At 47.2% G+C, this 20171-nt stretch overlaps 2 protein-coding genes and 2 non-coding genes across 8 annotated transcripts; all 4 read left to right on the top strand.

Moving 5' to 3' along the window:
• On the top strand, window positions 1-10088 carry SLC25A38 (solute carrier family 25 member 38). 5 transcript variants are annotated; one of them, XR_012585553.1, is made up of 8 exons: window positions 1-326; window positions 1958-2079; window positions 2736-2820; window positions 3368-3547; window positions 3976-4144; window positions 4755-4921; window positions 6301-6678; window positions 8415-10088. XR_012585553.1 is itself a non-coding variant. In XM_074575274.1 (7 exons), the coding sequence occupies exons 1-7, from the start codon at window positions 258-260 to the stop codon at window positions 6421-6423; spliced, it is 915 nt and encodes a 304-aa protein (XP_074431375.1). In that variant the 5' UTR covers window positions 1-257; the 3' UTR covers window positions 6424-10088. The 5 variants fall into 5 exon arrangements, 4 of the variants coding, with proteins under 4 accessions (XP_074431375.1, XP_074431377.1, XP_074431378.1 ...); XM_074575274.1 differs by having other exon boundaries at window positions 6301-10088; XM_074575276.1 differs by lacking the exon at window positions 1-326 and adding an exon at window positions 483-518 and having other exon boundaries at window positions 6301-10088.
• A 3890-nt stretch (window positions 10089-13978) lies between these two features.
• RPSA (ribosomal protein SA) lies at window positions 13979-19018 on the top strand. The gene is made up of 7 exons (XM_074575273.1): window positions 13979-14056; window positions 14324-14491; window positions 15666-15784; window positions 17107-17352; window positions 18248-18376; window positions 18615-18783; window positions 18877-19018. Exons 2-7 carry the CDS (start codon window positions 14359-14361, stop codon window positions 18969-18971), a joined length of 891 nt encoding a protein of 296 aa, XP_074431374.1. The 5' UTR covers window positions 13979-14056; window positions 14324-14358; the 3' UTR covers window positions 18972-19018.
• Window positions 16408-16566, top strand: LOC141739931 (small nucleolar RNA SNORA62/SNORA6 family). The gene has a single exon (XR_012585846.1). It is a non-coding gene; the product is annotated as a small nucleolar RNA SNORA62/SNORA6 family (small nucleolar RNA).
• On the top strand, window positions 17522-17680 carry LOC141739915 (small nucleolar RNA SNORA62/SNORA6 family). Its single transcript, XR_012585830.1, has one exon. It is a non-coding gene; the product is annotated as a small nucleolar RNA SNORA62/SNORA6 family (small nucleolar RNA).
• Window positions 19019-20171: the final 1153 nt, after the last annotated feature.

Raw genomic sequence — 20171 nt, 5'->3', positions numbered from 1 at the left:
TTCTTTACAGGAACAACCCAACTGGATGGAGCACGATGCCTCTGTACATGCCACCCTTTGCTCGGCCAGTGCGTGGCAAGCTGGCAGGCGAGATTCTCAGAAAACCGGCTCGCGGAAGCCGCTGGGCGCTCCTCCTATCCTCCTCCTGCTTCGCTGATAAGAAATGGCTGGCCCTGCGGGTGCAGAGAAGACGTGCAGCTGTGGGCTGACGCGGGCCTAAAAATATAAGCACCTCATTTTGGCGCCTCACTCCTTCCATGCTCTGGAAACCCAGCCCTCCTCTGCTCCGGGCCCAGGATGTGGAAAACCAAGCGGAAACAATGGTGGTAAGAAAGCGTCAGGGAGAAGCTCAGGTTTTTGAAGGCCTCAGTCTCCACAAGAAGATGGCTGGGGGGCGGGGGAGGGGGCACGACGCTGAGGGAAGACATGAAAACTACCCGTTATGAACCGTCCCCCGCTGCCCGCGTCCGACAGAGCCCACTGGGACTCGGCTGCTGGTTGCGCAGCAGCCAAGAGAGGTGACAAAAATGCCATCCCGGGGGGCGAGGCGGCGGGACGGGCCCGACCGGGCGCGGCGGTGCAAGGCCGCAAACCGCGACAGCCTGGGGGGGTCTGGGGAGCGGAACGGACTGTAGGAGTGCGCATGCGCCCTGCAGGGCAGCGCTCCCACCCCCCCCGGGCTCCGCCCCAGGGTCGGCTGCTCGGATTGGCCAGCGGCGGGGGGGAGCGCTGCTTGCGTCACTGCCGCCCGCCGCGCTCACTGGCTGCGGAGCGGCGCGGGGATGCCGGGGCGAGAGGCAGAGGTAGCGACAGTGACGCGCCGTTGGGACGTCGGTTACCGGCCGTTGTGGCCGGGCCCTTCTCGCCCGCTCTGCTGAGGAGAGCCCGGCGGCAGCGCCCGGCTGGGAGGCGGCGGCGGGGGGGCTCGCTGCGCCCTTTCCCCTCCTCCGTCGTGCCCCCGCGGCCGCCCGGCTTTTGGGAGGCGGCCCCCGGGGGCAGCCTGAGGGACGGGCGGGAGGCGCGGGCTCTGCCCCGAAAGGCGGCAGCGAACTGCGGGGCTGCTCCGGGCGGTGGGAGGGCGGTCGCTGCAGCGCGGCCCAAGGGTCGTAAAGGGTTTTTAGAGGGGTCCGAAAGTCGGCGGTGGAAGGCAGCCATGCGCAGCTCACCGCGAAAGGCACGTTAGCGGCTTTCGAGCGGCCCTCCAGAAACCACCGTGCTGCGAAAGCCTTCTCTGATGTGATTCTGCTCCAGCGGGGGTAAAAACTCGTTCTTCATTAACAAAACACCATTGTGTATTTTAATAAGAAAATCTCCACCTTGCTGTGTGGCTTGCGCCTCCTGCCATATCATCTGAGAAGTGCTGGGAGGTGGCAGCTGGTGTGGATAGGAAAACCAGACCTTAGCTGAGCAGGCCGTGCTGTGCTTTGGGTGCATTTGAGCTGAGTTTGGGTGGTGAGCAGTTTTAAGGGAGACCTAGTGCCCGTGGCAGCTGGGGACCTTGGTGAGCAACGGGAAATAAGGATTGGAGGCACTTCTAGCACAGTGCCGAGCAGAAGTGGATGGGATTGGGCCTAAGGCACAGGTAGCTGGTGGGAAGGGGGCACCCGTTTCCTTTAATGTGGCAAATGGTTACCAAATGGCTGCTAATATGTTTCATAGAATACCAGGTCAAAAGGGACCTCAGGGATCATCTGGTCCAACCTTTGACATTCAGAAAACTCTTCAACCACTGAATTGCAAGAAGATTCTAGAACAATCTCCCAGGAAAGACAGAGGGACCAAAAACCACAAATAAAACTTGATTGGGCTCTAAGAAGGTCTGAAAAAGTTTCTTGAGCCCTGAGCAGCAGTCCTTAGCTAGTCTTCCTTTCCTATAACAAGTGATATATCACCTGCTATATTTCCTCTTGTGCCATTCTTAATTAAATGGGAATTTAAAGTTCTCTTCTTCTTCTAGATGCATCCAGTTTTAAAGGCGTTTGTGTGTGGCTCCATCAGTGGGACTTGCTCCACACTCCTTTTCCAACCCCTTGACTTGCTGAAAACCCGCCTGCAAACTCTGCAGCCTGCTGTGAATGGGTGAGAGTGGAGATGTATATGCATGGGGGAGGGGGGGTGAGGGTGCTCTACCATAGGCTTCTGCCTGATTTGCTGGATGGGACTCAGACTCCAGGGTTGTAATTCAGATGCTGAAAGTCTTTCTGAAATAGTAGGTTTATTTTTATAGCATGGAGAAAGACTTCTGTTTTGCTCCAGAAGAGAGAAAATGGCTGCTTTTGTAAACACTACTTCAATAACATGTATCCGGAACATTTGTCTGTATGCATCTGAGAGACTGGTGTTTGCTGGAGTGGCCACCATGCAGTTTCACGGGGTGTCCTCTGCCTGAAAAATCATATGTGGTTGCCACATAACCTGTCCACGTGTGCTGCTGCTCCCATATGTCTGGTGTAGTCAGCTATGACTACTGCTGCTAACAAAGGGTGTGAGCAACTAAAGACGCTAATGAGAGAGGCCTGGAGGCCTCTAACGTGTTATAAGTGGAGGGAAAGCAGAATGTGATAGTGAAGCCCTGTAATGAGTGACTCAGGAAAGCAGGCTGGGTCTAGAAGGAGAACCTCTGAGGCGCTGGGGTGATGCACAGAGATACAAGTAGAAGGGGGTGGCTGTAGAGTATGTCTGCTAGAAAGCATAAGCAGGTCATCTCTGCCATTCCGGTCTTGTCTTCCTTTCAGGTCTGGTCGTGCTGGGATGGTAACACTGCTCTTTAGGGTTGTTCGTACGGAGAGTCTTCTGGGGCTCTGGAAGGGTGTCTCTCCGGTAAGTGGCTGTTTTAACCCTGCCTTCTAAAAATAAATGCATAAATAAACCTATTGTTTATTACTGTCTGTGGACTGGATTTAAATACCCAGCTCTTGTACAATTATTAATGATACCATGTGATTTAGATGGTTAAATCCTATTTTAAGGAGTTAATGTTGTGAATTCCACTGATTAGGCCATAGCAGTCACTGTGGATTTGCAGTCCTGAGCAGCTGAACACTTGAATACCATTGCAAATGTGGGGTGGCAACTGCACCAACCTCATTTTCTTTTGGAATATCTTTTTCCTAGAAAACTGCAGTTGAGAAATATATTAAATCCTGGCATAATTGGAATCAATTGGCTTTCAATGCTGTAAATGATTTTTACCTTGTCTTCTTTCCTCAGCATGTTAACTGAGGAAATATCGCTAAAGTTATTTTTTTTTTTCTTTTGTTTTGGTTCAAAGTTTCCTGTCAAGTTAAATGTTCTCTGAAATGTTCTGTAATACATTTTGTCTTATGTGTGCTTTTTCTTTCTTCATCTGCTTCTGTTCCTTCTGAAGTCCTTTGCAAGATGTATTCCTGGGGTTGGGATTTACTTCAGCACTTTGTACACGATGAAGCAAAAGTTTTTAGTGGACCGTTCACCCACAGCCCTGGAGTCTGTCTTTCTGGGTGCCACCGCACGTGCAGTATCTGGGATTTGCATGTTGCCAGTGACTGTAGTGAAGACCCGATATGAGGTGAGTATTACCACCTAATTAGTTCCTTGTTAATGTTGTCGCACCGTTTCCTCACGATGAAAAGATTCTTCCATCTGGAGAGGGTTGCTGCCACTTGAGTACAGTCAGGGATGTAGTCCTGATTTCATCCTTGTTCACGCATTGTGCAGGAAAAGCCATGCACTAATTTTTAGGCAAGGAATGTAAGATGAAACAGAATTGACCCTGAGATTTTTAAATTTCAGTTGCATGCAATGTGTCTTTCTTATTTTACTTTCTTGAAAGGTTGTAATAAAGGCTGAGGTAGGTGGAACCCAGTTTTTGCTTTGGGCTGTCCTCTGTGCTTCCATTTCAGGCATCACATGGAGCGTATACTAACTTGTTTGGACAGGGTGGCCTTGGGGTGTATGTAGGGTACGTGGGTAACTGACAGTTGTCTACCCTCACAGAGTGGAAGATTTGGCTATGGGAGTGTATATGGAGCTCTGAAGAATATCTATCAGACGGAAGGGGCTCGTGGCATGTTCAGTGGGCTCACTGCAACGCTGCTGAGGGATGCACCCTTTTCTGGGATCTACCTGATGTTCTACACACAGACCAAAAACTTCACACCTCAGGGTAAGGCTGAACATTGGAAGCTGTAATGGGACATGTTTCTTTTCTTGCATTTTGCCCTGCAGTTGACTGCTTGCACGCTCTGCTTATTGTCCTCTACCTCAAGTAGTTAAATTAGTCTCTTGTAGGGCTTTAGGTGGGACATTCACATTGTCCTGTGGAGAGCTGCAGACCTATAGCTGAGGTAAGAGCAGAAATGGAAATTGGCCCTAAATTGATTGTCTTTATTAAGATTGATGCATAAGATGGGTTAGTGAACAGTTGAAAGAGAGCATATGTTCAGCTGTCCTTTCTGTTGCTAGTTGTCTTGTATGCTGATCAGTTTCCACTAACCTGGGGTTTCTCTGATATTAGAAGTGGCTGGGGCAACACTTGCACAATATTAACATCTCTGGTCTCTGTCAAATTCGGTTCCCCAGCCAGTGAGGCTTCTTAATAGTGCTAACTTTTGACTTGTAGCCACTTTTCCCCTTGAAACGTTTCCCTATCCTGCGTGGATTTTAACTTAGACCCGATGTTGATTTAATCATTCAGTAGCTTTTCACTTTGTCACGCAGCATGAATATTCCTGGTCCGTTTTGTGTCTGAGTGCATTCCCTTTGCTCTGTTGCAGACCGGCTAGATCCAGTGCTCATACCCTTGCTGAATTTTGGCTGTGGGATCTTTGCGGGAATCTTGGCCTCACTGGCAACACAGCCTGCTGATGTCATCAAAACACACATGCAACTGTCCCCCCAAAAGTACCGCAGGACAAGCCAGGCCATTGCCTTCATCTACAAGGTGAGGTGAATCCCTTCTGCTGTCTCCTCACCCGAAGCACAGCTATGATAAGAAAGTTGTTGCCTTTTAAAGGAGGTGAACAAATGTGACTACTGGATGTGCTTTTGTAGTCAGGCTAATCAGCATTTCTAGAAGCTGAGGTGAGTCATGCTGTGGGAGACTGAGGCTGAATCTCTTGTCACTGGTTTATGTGTGGATTTGTTCGGTAATAACTGGAAAGTACGCTGGTTGATGGTCTGAAAGCAGTCAGAGGCTGAACTCCATTTGTTGCTTTTTCTTGTAGTTAGAGAGGCTGTTGTCACTATTCTGATGTGTTTCTTGCTCTTCTTGAATGGATTGCAAGGTAGTGAACTTGCTCCACGGTTGTTCTTGCTGTTCTCATCTGTTTTCACAAAATTACAGATGATGGGGAACTGGAGAGCAAGCTCAGAGTACTGGAGCACAAAGGTGGCATATTCCAGCAAGTGTCTCTCCACACAGGCCTGCCTTATGTTTCAGGCTGGTGAATGATTTCACTTCAGTTCTGTCTGTTATGTATTGATTCTTACACTGGTGGTGATGGAAAGTGCTTAGCTTATTTCATCTTAACTTCGTTTCAGCTTAGCTTAGTATGTAGACTTGGAGGAGCTGTACTTAGAGTTGCTGCTGCCTGTGGTTTATCAGTGTAGGCACATCCGTGATTACCACACTGGGGCAAAGGGATTTTTAGTATGTAGCGTGAAATGCCAGTTTCAGTTAGAAGCCAGCTACAAAACAATTCTTTGCCCTTTGGACACTAAAAGAGAAATAAATGCCCAGATCCATATCACAGGAATGGGACGGAGATGTACTCAAAGCTCACCTTTCCCTTCCTGCCTTCAAAAGGGCAGATCTTGACACGTTTGTCTTTGTTTCCATGTTGAACTCTGTTCCTAAGCAGGAATCTTTATTTGTGCATGTATTTTTTTTCGTGCATGGTGCATTTGTCTCATATCAGAATGGTTTTTTTACTTCAGTACTTACAAATCTCAGTTTTTACAGAATAGTTAAGTGACTTTTGTAAATACGAAACTCTAAACCAAGGACAAGTAATTTTCCTGAAATGTCTCGAAACCATTACGCCCTCACCTTCTCTTTGTTGGGCTTGAGTGTGGCTTTCCCCATCCTGGCATCCCCTTCTCCACTCACTGCTCTTCTTCCTTTCTTGGGTAGCCCTACAATTGCACAGTGCTACGGGTTCTTCCTAAACATTAAACGCTATGTAAGCCTGTGTCTTTCAGAAACTGGTCTGGGATCTGAGCTGAAATATATCCTGTGCTGTTCCATGTAATAAATGATGAGAAATTAAAACACTACAGGCAGATTATGATGGATTGCTGTTTATTTATCTCCTTTTGCAGGACTTTGGGTTGGTCGGCTTTTTCCGAGGTGGTGTGCCCCGTGCCCTCAGGCGGACTCTGATGGCAGCAATGGCATGGACAGTGTATGAACAGATGATGGAAAAAATGGGCTTGAAATCTTGACTGACTCGCACAAGAAATAACCAGCTTCACTCCTTCTCTTGCTTGCTGAGACCAGTTGGCACTAGGAAGTTCCCAGTTCCACAGAGGAGTAAGCCTTGCTCATCTGGGAGGAAGAAAGCCCTTCTGACACAGGGGATTAGACCTTTTGGCACATAGAGGAAAGAAGGATCCGATCTTTGCATCATTTGATCAATGCATTCCAGAAGGACTGCACCTGCAGACTGCCATGGGAAATGGCAGGGTTTCTACAGCCTGGTAACTACGCTGAGAGAAAAGCCCCTTTTAAAAATAGCTCCGTGCTCACCACCTTTACTCAATGAGACATTGCTGAGCAAAAGTGTTTGAGGAGAAAACAGTGATTGCAGAACCCGCCAGCCTGTTCCTTGCTGGTCTAGCCAATAAGGCCACAATGACCCACTGTCTGATGTAGATCCTCCTTCTACGTATGCTTTGTTCTCACAGGGGAACGTTGCAGGCCATGGTGGGAGGCTGGATGCGTCTCTTAATGCTTATATTGCAGGAGTGCGTGGAAGAGAGATGAAGTGCTAAAGGAAAGCTAGGAACACAGTCTCTGTTGTCACTTTTGTACTGTGCGTGATAGCAGAGAAGCTAACTGGAACCTCCTTGCTGTGTCATGTGTTATTATGTAATTGAGCATCTTAAGACTCTTGAAATGTTCTTCTGCCTCTACAGCAGTGTTTGCACAGGAATTAAGAAGCATAAGGCACTTTAGAGTTGATTGCTACCAAAGTTCTACTTAGTTCTCTGAAAAACATTTTTCCTGCTGGTCTGGCTGTGTCAGGAACACTCAGTATTTTTTTTTTTTTTTATCCAGTTGTACTAGAAACTTATTTGCTTCCTGTTATTCATTTGTTAATCCCGGATCAACACCCTCAGTGTGAGCTGCTCCTTAGATGTAGGTTTTAGCACCAAAGCTCATAAATGTGTAATGGAAGCAGATACAGGTACTGATACTTCAGATTTCCCTTAAAAGCTGCTGCTGATTGCATGTGGAGTGTCTTTGGGTTTGCTCTTTTCTGTAAGCTTTCTTCAAAGTTTGAGACCTGTGAGTGTTTGGTAGGGAACTTTTTCTTTGGGCTCCACACAGACCCTTCAGTTTCCCAGCTGATCATTTTCTCTTAGCAGGTAGTCCATATTTCAGTATTCCTGAGTTTAGTCTTAGAGATAAATATACTTTTTTTTCATCCACTGTGCCTTCTTCCTCATTCCTACTTTGTTACAAAGACTTCGTAGTGTGTGCCATCCAAACTTGGGTGCAGCCTGCTCCCCTCTTCACTTGTGCCTCTGTGCTGGCTGGCTGGGTTGGGACTCTTGCAGCTCCATTGGCGTTGCCACAGAGCTGGGCATAGAAGTGTGCATCCTCTTCTGTAGTGTGCCTTGCAGAAAACATAGCTTTGGCATTTATTTTCTTAAATATCTAGGGATATTACAATTCACTTTAGAAGCAGAGCAGATGACTCTAAATATGAAGACGTGACACTGTAGCTGTACGAAAAATCGGTACTATGTACCTGTTGTTCATAGAATTTAAAGTGTAATTTGCACAATCACTGCCTGCCCTGGCAACCTCCTGAGCACAAGAGTAGAGGGGACGTGGGTTGTAAAAGATATTCTTTACCAGATTCCAACTCCAAGAAGGTTTGATGACTGACGTGCAAGTAAAGTCTGAGTAAAGTGTAAGGGGACAGGCTGGAGAGTTGGAAGGTGTGCATGTTTTTAGCCTCAGCCCATCTGCGAGGGGAGACTGGTGCTAGGCAGTGCAGGAGTCTCCAAGAATGGTGGTGGAGGGTCCCGTGTGCCCATGTGTGTATATTAATAATAGAGCACTGCATCAAATCATTCCACATTGTGACTGACAAGCTGTCAGATTCCCTCTGCTGCTTCTCACTGTCAGGCATGTGGGCACATCATTTGCCAAATCCCAAATGTGAAGAATTGTTCCTTTCTTTTGCTGTCCCTTCTACCCTTAGTGACGTGAACTCGTGAGGGTGCATGAAACAGTGGTAACTGCTCGTCCTGCTGTTTGTTATCCTGAGCACTACTGGCACACGGAGCTGGAGAACCAAGTCTGGGATTGCTGACTGGATGGAATAAGGTGGCAATTATGAGAGTTACCTCATATGTCTTTTACTTCCCTATGCATGGGATCAAACCAACTTATTATACTGGAAGGCTGAATTTATTTGGGGCTTTCGTAATGTGGTGAGTTGGATCTATTATTCACCCTCGGCTGTGGCAGTCAAGGGCCAATATATAATGTTGCCTTCAAGGTGTTCTATGAATATTTTTGTTCCTGATTTAGCAATGGCAAAGAAGTGTGCAACTTGTGCAGACAGAAACTCTAGGCTCTTAAAAATGAGGCAAGCGAGCAAAGAATGCCAGGTGATGAATGAAGTTACATACTCATCAGAAACCTAAAATGCGGGAACACCTCAGTTGCTTTTATGCCCTATGCTCCTGCCTGGTCAAGTAACAAAGGAAGAACTAGAGAATCTATTCTGGTGTGCCAGTGTTTTAAAGTCTAACAATTTATTTATTATTTTTTTAAAACCTGGATTCAGGCCTAAAGCAGTGTTAGCTTTTCCTTTGGGAAAGTTCTTCCATTCCCCTTACTTTGTGGAGAATAAGGAGGCTCTTTGTTGTTGCAGTAGAGTGAAAAACTACATGCTTCAGTGCTTTAGACTTGTGAATTCTCCTGGGCACCTTTGAGTTTAAGAAATGGAGAATCTAAACTGCACTGTTTCATCAACCCTTGGTGCTGCAAATCCAAAAACTTCTCTACATGTGAGCTGGGGCGAGTGAGTTTTGCGGTGCAAGTTTGTTTTTCTTATTTCTTGTGTCAGGTCTCTCTTATATGGGGGAAGGGAAAGCCTGAAGTTCTGTTTCAGTGTCTTCTGAAAGCTGTATCACATAGGTAGGCACGAGACTATTTCTCAACTCTGATCATTACCATCCTTCCCCCTTTTCCCCCCTTCAAAAACATTCTGTTTCTGAAGTGGTTTACTGAAGTTACTTCTTGATGGCTGTAGCAAGTCAAGAAAAACAAATGTGTGGACTTGAAGTTTTGATATATTGCCCTTGAGGTTGTCTGTTTCTAATTAATGACAAATGGTCACTGTACAACCTAAATGCAATGTAAATCAAAAGATCTGGATGCAGGTGCGTAACCACCTATCTGCATCATGCCAGCAATTCAACACTAACAATCCTATTAGATAATAATTTACAAAGCCATCTTAGCCGGCATTCCAGAGAAGGTTGTGTGATCCCTTCTGTATATGGCAGGATGGCAGTCGGATTCCTTTTGGAATGACCTCCGAGGCTGGCAGTACGCTACTAGTGAATGTGCATTGCCCCTGCAACCCTGGTGTAAGAACACAGCTGTTAACATATTGAGGCAGTCAGTATTTAAGTGGAGTGTAAGGACACAAGAGAAATAATCTGATTATTTATGCTTCAGAAACTTTTCGTTTCCATTATTCCTGTGCTGATGATTATTATTTTTTTTTCCTTGCACTGTTTAAACAGAACTGGAGCTTTGGAACATCACATAGGTTTGAGCATTGTGAGTGTTTATGTGTCTATATAAAATATTTATGTGAGAAGGTGTATTATATGTTTCTATTAAAAACTGCCAAAATCAAGCATGTCATCTCGTCAGTGTTTCTTAAAATAAAGCAATCAAACCCACAAGGGATGGGATGGATAGAGGCTTAAGAAAGCAAAAGAATTTTCCCAAGAGAACAGGACTATTGGATGAGTTCAGGGTCCATACAAGGCAATGCATATTCTCTCTTTTATGGGGTGTAACATACACAGGCTGTGCTCGTACAACGTAAATCAGCTTTACTTAAATGGAAAAAAAACTCAGAATCTTGTCTTTTTCACAGCTTTAATGGAAAAAACACAGAATCTTGCCTTTTTCACAGCTTCCCCTGCCTGCCTGCCTGCTGTGCGTAAAGACTGATGGAAACTGAATCTCTGTACCAGCTGTGAAATACCTGCCTTTAGGACAGTGGGGTTTTGAGCACTCTGGGGAGAGACTGGTTTTAATCTCCTGCCAACCAGGTCTTTGCTACTCAGGCAGTCGGATCTCAGCAGGGGACCCGAAATTGTGCCTGGGACTTCATTCTCTGCTGAGAGGTGCAGTACACGGTGACTCTGGGTTGCTGAGATCTCCTCTTGCTGTCACAGCATGCTCCTGGGATTCAGTGGGAGGCAGGTTGCGCTAAGCAAAACATCAGTACTGTTGATAGTGAGATGTACATCTTCCAGATGTGAAGATCCCAAACCTCTCCTCTATTTTCAGATGTTGCCTAGATGATGCATTCCTATATGGAGCAATTTTCACGACAAATTGTGTGTAACAGACTTACCAGGCAGTCCTGCTGTGCAGCTGTGTGCCAGCTGGACCCCAGCTGCTTGTGGAGGTACCTGATACCGAATTAGGCTGGTGATAGTGCCTTTTCTTAAACGCAGGGTTCCCCAGAGCTCTCCTGCTGCCTTGGAGAACCACCTCCACCCCAGCTGTGAGAAGAGATAGCAGACAGGCTCCCTAACCCTCTTGGGTGGTGGAGGGTGAGAAAGATAGAAAAGGAAGAGTTTAAAGGCACTGTCCTTGTAATAAAACACTGAACTACAGATCTCCCTTTTCCCAGGCAAATGCTGTGCTTGCTTTGTTATTTTTAATGTATTACATGACATGTGTGATCACCGACACCAGTGCTGTGCAGAAGATATTCCTCATCACACACACACACACGCATATATGTGTGTACTTTTGCAAAACCAGTGTGGAGCTCTTGAATATGCTTACCCCTTCTGGCATTGCTTCTGGTTTCAAAGCTACTACTATCGAGTATTTACTACATTCACTGTTTCTTAATTTCCAATTTAACCACTATAGAATGCTTTGGGAGATTTTATCATAATGCATTAAGGAATTTTAGTAAAAATGACCAAAAAAACCCTCAGAGTTAAAATGACACCTCCACAACTTCTGTGACAGATATCGGGCAATTCTAACTTTGTAGAACTAGAAAGAAGAAGGGAATAGATTTGCTGAAGTATGTTTCGCCAAAACATGAAAGAAATAACAACAAACATTTGAAACGCAAGCCAAGATGGTATTTACAAAGAAGCTGGTATTGTGCAGTTTCTCTGGAGGTGGGTCAATCTCCATGGGTGTGCTGTTCCCCACAACTGTAGGATGCATCTCTCCAGGGGCTCTTGCAAGGATTTCACCGATCACTGTTGGTGACTGACAGTAGTTGGCACAACAGAAGTAGGAACATCACTATTCTTCACATTCAAGCTCATTACACTTAATATCAGTTTCCAATATCTTTGTGATCAGATATGGTGTCTGAGGTGTAAGAAGTTTCTCTCAGTTAAGGAATATTTTGAAGCCGACTCAACTTTTAAAAAATGATGCTACACTTCATATAATGATGTAACCAAGTTCAGTGTGAACAGTGGCAGGAGAGACATGTTCTAAAATACACAGTAAGACAGATACACTTCTACCTGAGGGACATGTTCATTAGCGACAGAGATTTATTTTAAACTATCTCAGCACACAGTTAAAAAATAAAACAAACTTGCAGGTTGCTTAAGAAAATAATTAGGAATACTTTACTGTCAAGCTTTAGCATGGCTCTTCCAAGCCCCTCGTGGGCTGTGCAGCTCGTGGTCTACCAGAAAGGACCGAAACTCTAACAACAAGAAATAAGATGTGGTGCTTACGGACACGGTTTAGTGGTGGACTTGGCGGTGCTAGGTTAACGGTTGGACTTGATGATCTTCAAGGTCTTTTCCAACCTAAACAATTCTATGATTCTATGATCAGAGATTCCAGAGGAGTCTGGAATGCTTACCAGCGGCACTCCTTTGATAACATTGTATTTTCTGCAATACTCATTACTGAACTTTGTTATGTTCAAACGCACTTTTAACACCATTGTTTTTTGATTAAGCAGGAGACCTCTCCAGACTAAAACCCTTGCACACGCTATGGTAACACCACCACCCCCGCTCTTCTCACCCCTCCAAGCTAATATTCACATCCTGCTCCCATTAGCAGATGCATGTTGTACATGGCCACAAAAGGTCATCTCTCACTGTCATCTTACCAAAGCACGCTTACCAAGGTGCAACACAAGTCCATCATCTGTTAGGTACCTCTGTAATAGTTCATGTTCTTGCTGAGAGCCCATTTACTAAGTTTCATTTAACCTGCTTTTGTCACCACCACGTGGCAAATGTGTGAATTGTTCTCTCCGAAGAATATTCTACAACTGGTCTGGTAATCTTGCTAATTAAGATCATCTAACAAGCACACAAAAGACAAGAACAGTGTGAGAGCCAGCTCCTGACAACTTGCAGGTTGAAGTTTTGCGGGAATGATGGAAAGTGGCTGACAGTAAATGCACAAACCGCTGCTCACCAAAGCAGATCAAGGTCTCATTTGACAGGAAGAGACGCACATCGGTGAGCTGATGTTGTAACCTGCTACTTAAATAATCTCCTTGGTGTGGTTTAACCCCAGCCAACAACTAAGCACCACACAGCTGCATCCCTGGTGGGATGGGGCAGAGAATTGGAAGGGTAAAAGTGAGAAAAACTCATTGGTTGAGATAAAGATGGTTTAATGAGTAAAGCCATGCACGCAAGCAAAGCAAAACAAGGAATTAATTCACAGCTTCCCATTGGCAGGCAGGTGTTCAGCCATCTCCAGGAATGCAGGGCTCCATCACGTTTAACGGTTACTTGGGAAGGCAAAACGCCATAATTCTGTACATCCCCTATTCTTTCTTCTTCCCCCAGCTTTATATGCTGAGCATGACGTCACATGGCATGGCACATCCCGCTGGTCAGCTGGGGACAGCTGTCCTGGCTGTGTCCCCTCCCAGCTTCTTGTGCACCCCCAGCCTACTCGCCGGCTGGGTGGTGTGAGGAGCAGAGAAGGCCTTGACTCTACGTAGGTGCTGCTCAGCCAGAACCAGAACATCCCTGTGTTATCAACACTGTTTCCAGCACAAATCCAAACCGCAGCCCCGTACTACCTACTAATTAGGTACCTAAATTAACTCTACACCTGCCAAACCCAGCACAGCTCCTCTGGAACAACTCGGCGCGCAACTGTTGCTCTCAGGAGGCTCCATGCCCAGCCACGCTGCCATAGCCATATTGGGTTAAAATAGTCGAGAGAAAACTAAAGGAGCACTGTTATGAGAAAGACACGGGCACGAATTACGACTGGCAGAAGGCCCTGGCAAATATCACCGCTTTCCTTTTTCTTAACAACCCCCGCTCCCAGGCCTGCGTCGGACGTGACAGAGGGGAGGCGAAAGATGACGGAACACATGAAACCTGACCACTTTCCGCTGCTTTTTAAACTAAACTAACAAAAATCAGACACGACACGCCCCCCCGAGGGGACAATCACGGCGCCGGCGCCGCCGCAGGACGGAGAATTGGCGCGCTCACCGCCGGCCCCGCCCCCCTTAGCCCCGCCCTTCCCGCCGCTCCCCATTGGCCGGCGAGGCTATATATAGACGTCACGCGGTAATCCCTTCCCTTTCCGCCCCGGCCTCCACACGGCGTTGTCAGTGTAAGTCCGGGCCGCCGCCTCGGGGAACGGGGAGGGGATCGGGGGCTGCGGCGGCGGGGCCTGTGGGTCTCTGCGCGCCCCTCCGCCCCCCTTCGCCGTGCCGGACCCAGCCGAGCCGCGGGGAAAGGCCAGGGCCTGTCGGGTGTTGGGGGGGAGGAAGAGGGCGGCCGGCGCGGCCAAGATGGCGGCTGGGGCTCCTGGCGGCCCTCGTGTGGCGGAGGGAGCTCGGAATCCCCGCCCGGCTGAGCCGCCTGCTTGTGCCCGCAGGTTCCCTGTCGTCGCTTCCCAAGGGAAACCCCACAATGTCCGGAGGTCTCGATGTCCTGCAGATGAAGGAGGAGGATGTCCTCAAGTTCCTCGCTGCCGGGACCCATTTGGGAGGCACCAACCTTGACTTCCAGATGGAACAGTATATTTACAAAAGGAAAAGCGATGGTAAACCTGTAGGATGGGTAGTCCTGGGTGGGCACCAGGGATTTTGCGGGAACAGCTGCGGAAAGCAGGAAGGTGCTAATGCTTGAGCTCCCTAGCAGTTCCTCTATGGCCTGAAAGGTGCAGACGCCTTAAGTGATTGAATCATGTTACTTGGAGAAGTAGGACGAAGTACGGATTTTAGAAGTTGGTAAATCAATCACAGCTGGACATGGGCACTCCTGATAGTTCTTGACTATAGTAATAAAATTGTTTTAATATCTCACTAGTGATTTCTGGTGCTTGTTTGCATTGTTCCTCAATCTGAGCTGCACCCTATTAAAAGATGAGAGAAGCTCAACATGATCCGTCAGTGTGCGCTCGCAGCCCAGGCAGCCAGCCGTGTCCTGGGCTGCATCAAAAGAAGAGTGGCCAGCAGGTCAAGGGAGGTGATTCTGCCCCTCTGCTCTCGTGAGACCCCACCTGCAGTACTGCATGCAGCTCTGGAGCCCTCATCACAAGAAGGCTGTGGACCTGTTAGAGCAGGTCCAGAGGAGTGCCTTGAAGATGATCAGAGGGCTGGAACACCTATGCTATGAGGACAGGCTGAGAGAGCTGGGGTTGTTCAGCCTGGAGAAGAGAAGACACCAGGGAAACCTTATAGCAGCCTTCCAGTACCTGAAGGGGGCCTACAAGAAAGCTGTGGCGGAACTTTTTACAAGGGCATGTAGTAATAGGACTAGGGGTAACAGCTTCAAACTAGAAGAGGGTAGAATTAGATTAGATCTCAGGAAGAAATTTTTCACTATCAGGGTGGTGAGATACAGACTGGAACAGGTTGCCCAGGGAAGTTGTGGGTGCTCCATCCCTGGAGGCTGGATGGGGCTTTGAGCAGCCTGGTCTAGTGGGAGGTGTCCCTGCCCATGGCAGGGGGGTTGGAACTAGATTATCTTTAAAGTCCCTTCCAACCTAAAACTTTTCTATGACTAAAACTTATACCAGGCCGTGGTTCATGTCGATAGGTGCTGAAAGTATGCTACATTAAAACCATATGGGAGGACTTACCTTGGAATAGCTTTCCACTGACTAGAATTTTGGAGTAACCACAGCCATGTGACAAGTTCAATATTAGAAGAGTGCTATCCTGTTTTAGGATCTTGTATTTGCTGATTTCCCTAAAGCCTTTTGTCACCAATAGGTATTTACATCATCAATCTGAAGAGGACCTGGGAAAAGCTCCTCCTGGCAGCCCGTGCCATTGTTGCCATTGAGAACCCAGCTGATGTGAGCGTCATTTCTTCTAGAAATACTGGACAGGTATGGACATTTGTTGATCACGAGGCTTGCAGTCTTGGGAGGACTCTCTTGCCATGCGTCATTGCCTGCCAGTGGCAGCTTGATGATAAAAGGAAGTAACACAAATTTTGACTGTAGGAACACTTTTTTGGAAGCATGTTTCTTGTGTTGCACTTGCAGCTTAGAAGAGATCGGTTGAAACCCACCCCCCATTTCCATAGTTTCAGTGGATTGGATAACTTGTTTTTCTTTCGTATCCTCCTTTGGGTACTTCCTGTTGGATTTCTGGCGTATTAGTGGTGAGTCCCCTAGTGGCCCCCCTCCCAATAATTCTGTGAGTCATTGGCACTGCTTTTTGGGGACAATAAGCACCTGATACCAAAGTTTTCAAAGAAATCATTTACTCTGTTATTAAGCAAGGTATAGTAACTAGTATATTGTTAATTTTGTCTCTAGACTTTCAGCAAAAAAATTCTGCCATAGAAGGCAAACACCACCTTTAAATAAAACCTAATTGGCCACTGAAGTTTATCTCTGACCTTAGTTTCTTTGAAGTAATGCAGGTGGTGCTGCAAAATATAGGAAGACTATGTATGACATGGGGTGGATTTGCAGAGGAAAAGGTTGGGTTCCTCTGGGCTTGACCTGCACACTGTTAAAGCTTGATGCTGAGGTCAGTTCCTGGCCAGTGAGCTCTCAAGTGTCGGAAGTGTGCTACAGCAAACTGATGGCAGGGTTTTCGCTAACACCAGGAGAGGGGCTCCCTCTATGAACGGAGTTTGATAGTAGGCCCTGCCACATGCCCAATGGGCTGATGCCTGAGAAGTTGAAGGCTGTTGCAAGTAAGAACTGCCAAATGCAATTTTAATGGATACAGCTACGGTTTGTGCTTATTTATGATTGAGCTTTTCCTGTAGTTCCTGAAGTTATGCTACTGGATAATGAAAGGATGTAGAAATAATGGAAGAAAATTGTCTTTGCTTTTTTCATAAGCTGTTTGTTTTATCCCCCCTTTCATGATCTCATTATGAGACTTTGGAGTAGAGCTTGTAGAGCTTTCAACTAAGTTCAGAGGAAAAAAAGGGGTTTTTTTTTTTTTGGTCTGTATCCTGACTGCTTGCATTGCTGGTGGATATCTTTTTAACTCTTGGTGTCCGTGTAGCTATTTTTAAAAGCATTTTTATTTTGTGTCCTTCTGAATGCAGAGCTGTTGGTGAGCCCTGATTTCACAGGAGTTGAAGTAAATTCAGTTAAATTTCCTGGGTGTTCACTGACAGCATACCTGGGTGACTGGGTTGAAATGCAGTTTTCCTGCTTCACCTTTGCTGTGGTCCGTTTTGCAGCGTGCTGTTCTGAAGTTTGCTGCAGCTACTGGGGCTACTCCTATTGCTGGACGTTTCACCCCTGGTACCTTCACAAATCAGATCCAAGCAGCTTTCCGTGAGCCACGCCTCCTGGTTGTTACGGACCCCCGGGCTGATCATCAGCCACTGACAGAGGCATCTTATGTCAACATCCCCACCATTGCTCTGTGCAACACCGACTCCCCGCTGCGCTATGTGGACATTGCTATTCCTTGCAACAATAAGGTAACAGCTTTGTTGTAGCATTCAAAGCTGCTTCCTCCAAAGCATGCCCTAGGTGTCAAGATGGATGCTTTCTGCAGGGGAGGGTTGGCTTGTATCTCATGTGTCTTCTGGGGTGAGGGCTAATCAAGGCCTCTTGCAAGCTAGCAGGTGGGTGGGGAGGAGGATGTGAGCTGCACACAGTTGGAACTTGGAGCTGAGGCCGGTTTCTGGCCAAGGAACTCTCAAGTGTAGGATGTGTGCTATAGTAACCTGGCAGGACTTTTCACTGACCCCAGGAGGGTCTTTGTGGCCCAATGAGTGGATTTTGGTAATCAAGCTTGCCACAGTTTATGAGTATGAATGAAAGATAAAGTTATCTGATGAAAAAACTGCTCTGAAACATTGCCTTGCGAGAAACCACCTGATAGGTAAGGTCTGGGGAGATGGGAAACTATCTTTGATCTCTATCTAGATGTTGTCATTCACCAAAACTAATGTCAGCCAAATTTGAGCATGTGTGTAAGGTTTGCTCATTCAGTCAAGTTTTCTGTTTCTTTTAGTATATGTGATGAGCATAATCCCCGTCTTTTGGACAAGATTCGTGTGGGGTCGTGAGCAGTATGAAACTCCGTAGCTGGATAATTGCTTCAGGCTATGTTGTATGCAGCAAATTCAGATGCTGGTGATGAAAGTGTGCTGCCATTTCTGCAGAGACCTGAAAATGTCACTGGGAACTCTAAAAGTTGCCCTTTCCTGTGTCCAAGTACATAAGTCTGGGCATTATCAAGTAATGCCTTTCCCTTGCCCAAGCAAGAACCTTGGATTGAGTGCAAATAAGTCTTTTTCTCTTTTAAAGAAAAAAGGTGTTTTCAAAGGTTTAGCTTTACAGGAAGTCTTACTTTCTCTTCTGTTCCAGGGAGCCCATTCAGTGGGTCTGATGTGGTGGATGCTGGCTCGGGAGGTCCTGCGCATGCGTGGCACCATCTCCCGTGAGCACCCATGGGAAGTCATGCCTGACTTGTACTTCTACAGGGATCCCGAGGAGGTAGGAGACCTCAGGAAGGAAGTGTGGCTGTGTGAGATGTCCTCCTTGTGCTCCTGCCCTGTGGTCCTGTGTGCCTGCTGTTGAGGACAGGTTTTGCCAATATAATGATTGCACTTCACAGTTAGGGTGGTGATTTGTTAGTCTTGTTATTGGTTGGTGCATATTGTCTGGTATGTGATAGTGTGAGGGTGGTGAGGTGTTCCTGGTGGGAGACTTAAGCTCCTCTCTTCTGTTGCAGATCGAAAAGGAGGAGCAGGCTGCTGCTGAGAAAGCAGTTACGAAGGAGGAGTTCCAGACAGAATGGACGGCCCCAGCTCCTGAATTCACTGCTCCTCCTCAGCCTGAGGTTGCAGATTGGTCTGAGGGAGTGCAGGTCCCGTCTGTGCCCATCCAGCAGTTCCCCACCGGTCAGTTTGGGGGGTGCCTGTGGGGAGTGGGGGTATGTGTTGTAGTGGGTGGGAAGAGCTGGGGTGTGTTAAACGTTGTTTTTGTAATTGCAGAGGACTGGAGTGCCCAGCCTGCCACCGAGGACTGGTCAGCAGCTCCCACAGCCCAGGCTACTGAGTGGGTCGGCACTGCCACGGAGTGGTCATAATTTCAGTCCCGCTGTACTGCGAGAGAAATAAAGACTGGTTTAATATACACCGTGCATGCTACTGCTTTTTTAGAACTTGTTGGCAGGTGAAATATGTGGGTAGCATGGGGCACAGTCCTTGGCCAAGGGGTGGGAGGGTCTGCAAACCGCTGTTTCACCCTGTTGGGTGGAGTTGGGGGCTGTAGGCTCCTGCCTGCCCTCCCCAGGGAGTTACAGCACCATCCTGAGGTGGCGTTCCCATTTCCGGCCTTCCTTGGCTCCATGCCTGCTGCTTTCGTGGCGGCTCACTGTTTGCTGTCAGAAGGCGAGGGTGGACATCACAGGGTGACGTCTGGGGTGGTGCTGCTTTTCCTGCCAGGGCCAGTGGGCGGATGGATCTCTGCTTACCCCAGACAGGTGCGCTCCATCGCCCCCATCCAGGGTTTCACCGGTTTGCAGGGTGAGGTGGTCCCAGGTGCCGGGTGGGAGTTGTGGCCTGGCTGTGTGGCATGGAGAGCCCTTGAGCTGGCAGCTGCTCCTGTGGTGAAACACCTGTTCTAGCATCAGTGTTACTGATTTCTGCCTCAAAAATACTGCAGTAATCCTCAAAAAAAGGTTAATTCGTCTGCTTTTAGCTATTTTGAGGATTATAGGATTTCTGTGATTAATAGCAGTAATGGGAGGCAGACTCTTCACCAAGAGAAACAGGTTTTGTTGGAAATGGAGAAGTGTTCAGATTGGATCCCCTTTTCCATGTTGCTGTGGTCTCACTAGTCTTTCTAACTTCAGCCATGACAATCAGCCTGTAAAGAATGTATTAACTTTGTTGTCCTGTAGCACGTGTACTTGTTTGCTTTTACTGTAAGATGCATATTAACAGTAAAAAACCCTAAAGTAAGCTATGTGTATTGCACAATATCTGTGCAAAGGAAGCTGATCTTTTTTCCTGGTGTCTTTACCTATTAAATGCAAGGCAGCTAAAGATATGTTAATTATTAACAGCATTTAGCCCAGAGGTATGTGAGCACTTTAGTATTTGGCTTTGAAAGGGCCCTTTCCATTCTGTTCTGTGCGCTGTGTTTTTCAGATGTGTCATTCTGGCACATCCTCAAGTCCTCTGCTTTCCAGCACCCAGCAGTGGGAGGCCTCTTCCTGCCACCTGGGGTCTGGCACCACCTGTCACCCCTCAGCGTGGGGTGAGAGCCTGTTGGCTTTGGGACT

This window comes from Larus michahellis, chromosome 2, assembly GCF_964199755.1.
Source record: "Larus michahellis chromosome 2, bLarMic1.1, whole genome shotgun sequence".
Taxonomy (NCBI): domain Eukaryota; kingdom Metazoa; phylum Chordata; class Aves; order Charadriiformes; family Laridae; genus Larus; species Larus michahellis.
Note: the sequence above shows the minus strand (reverse complement) of the source record. Positions and strands in the feature narration are given on the sequence as shown.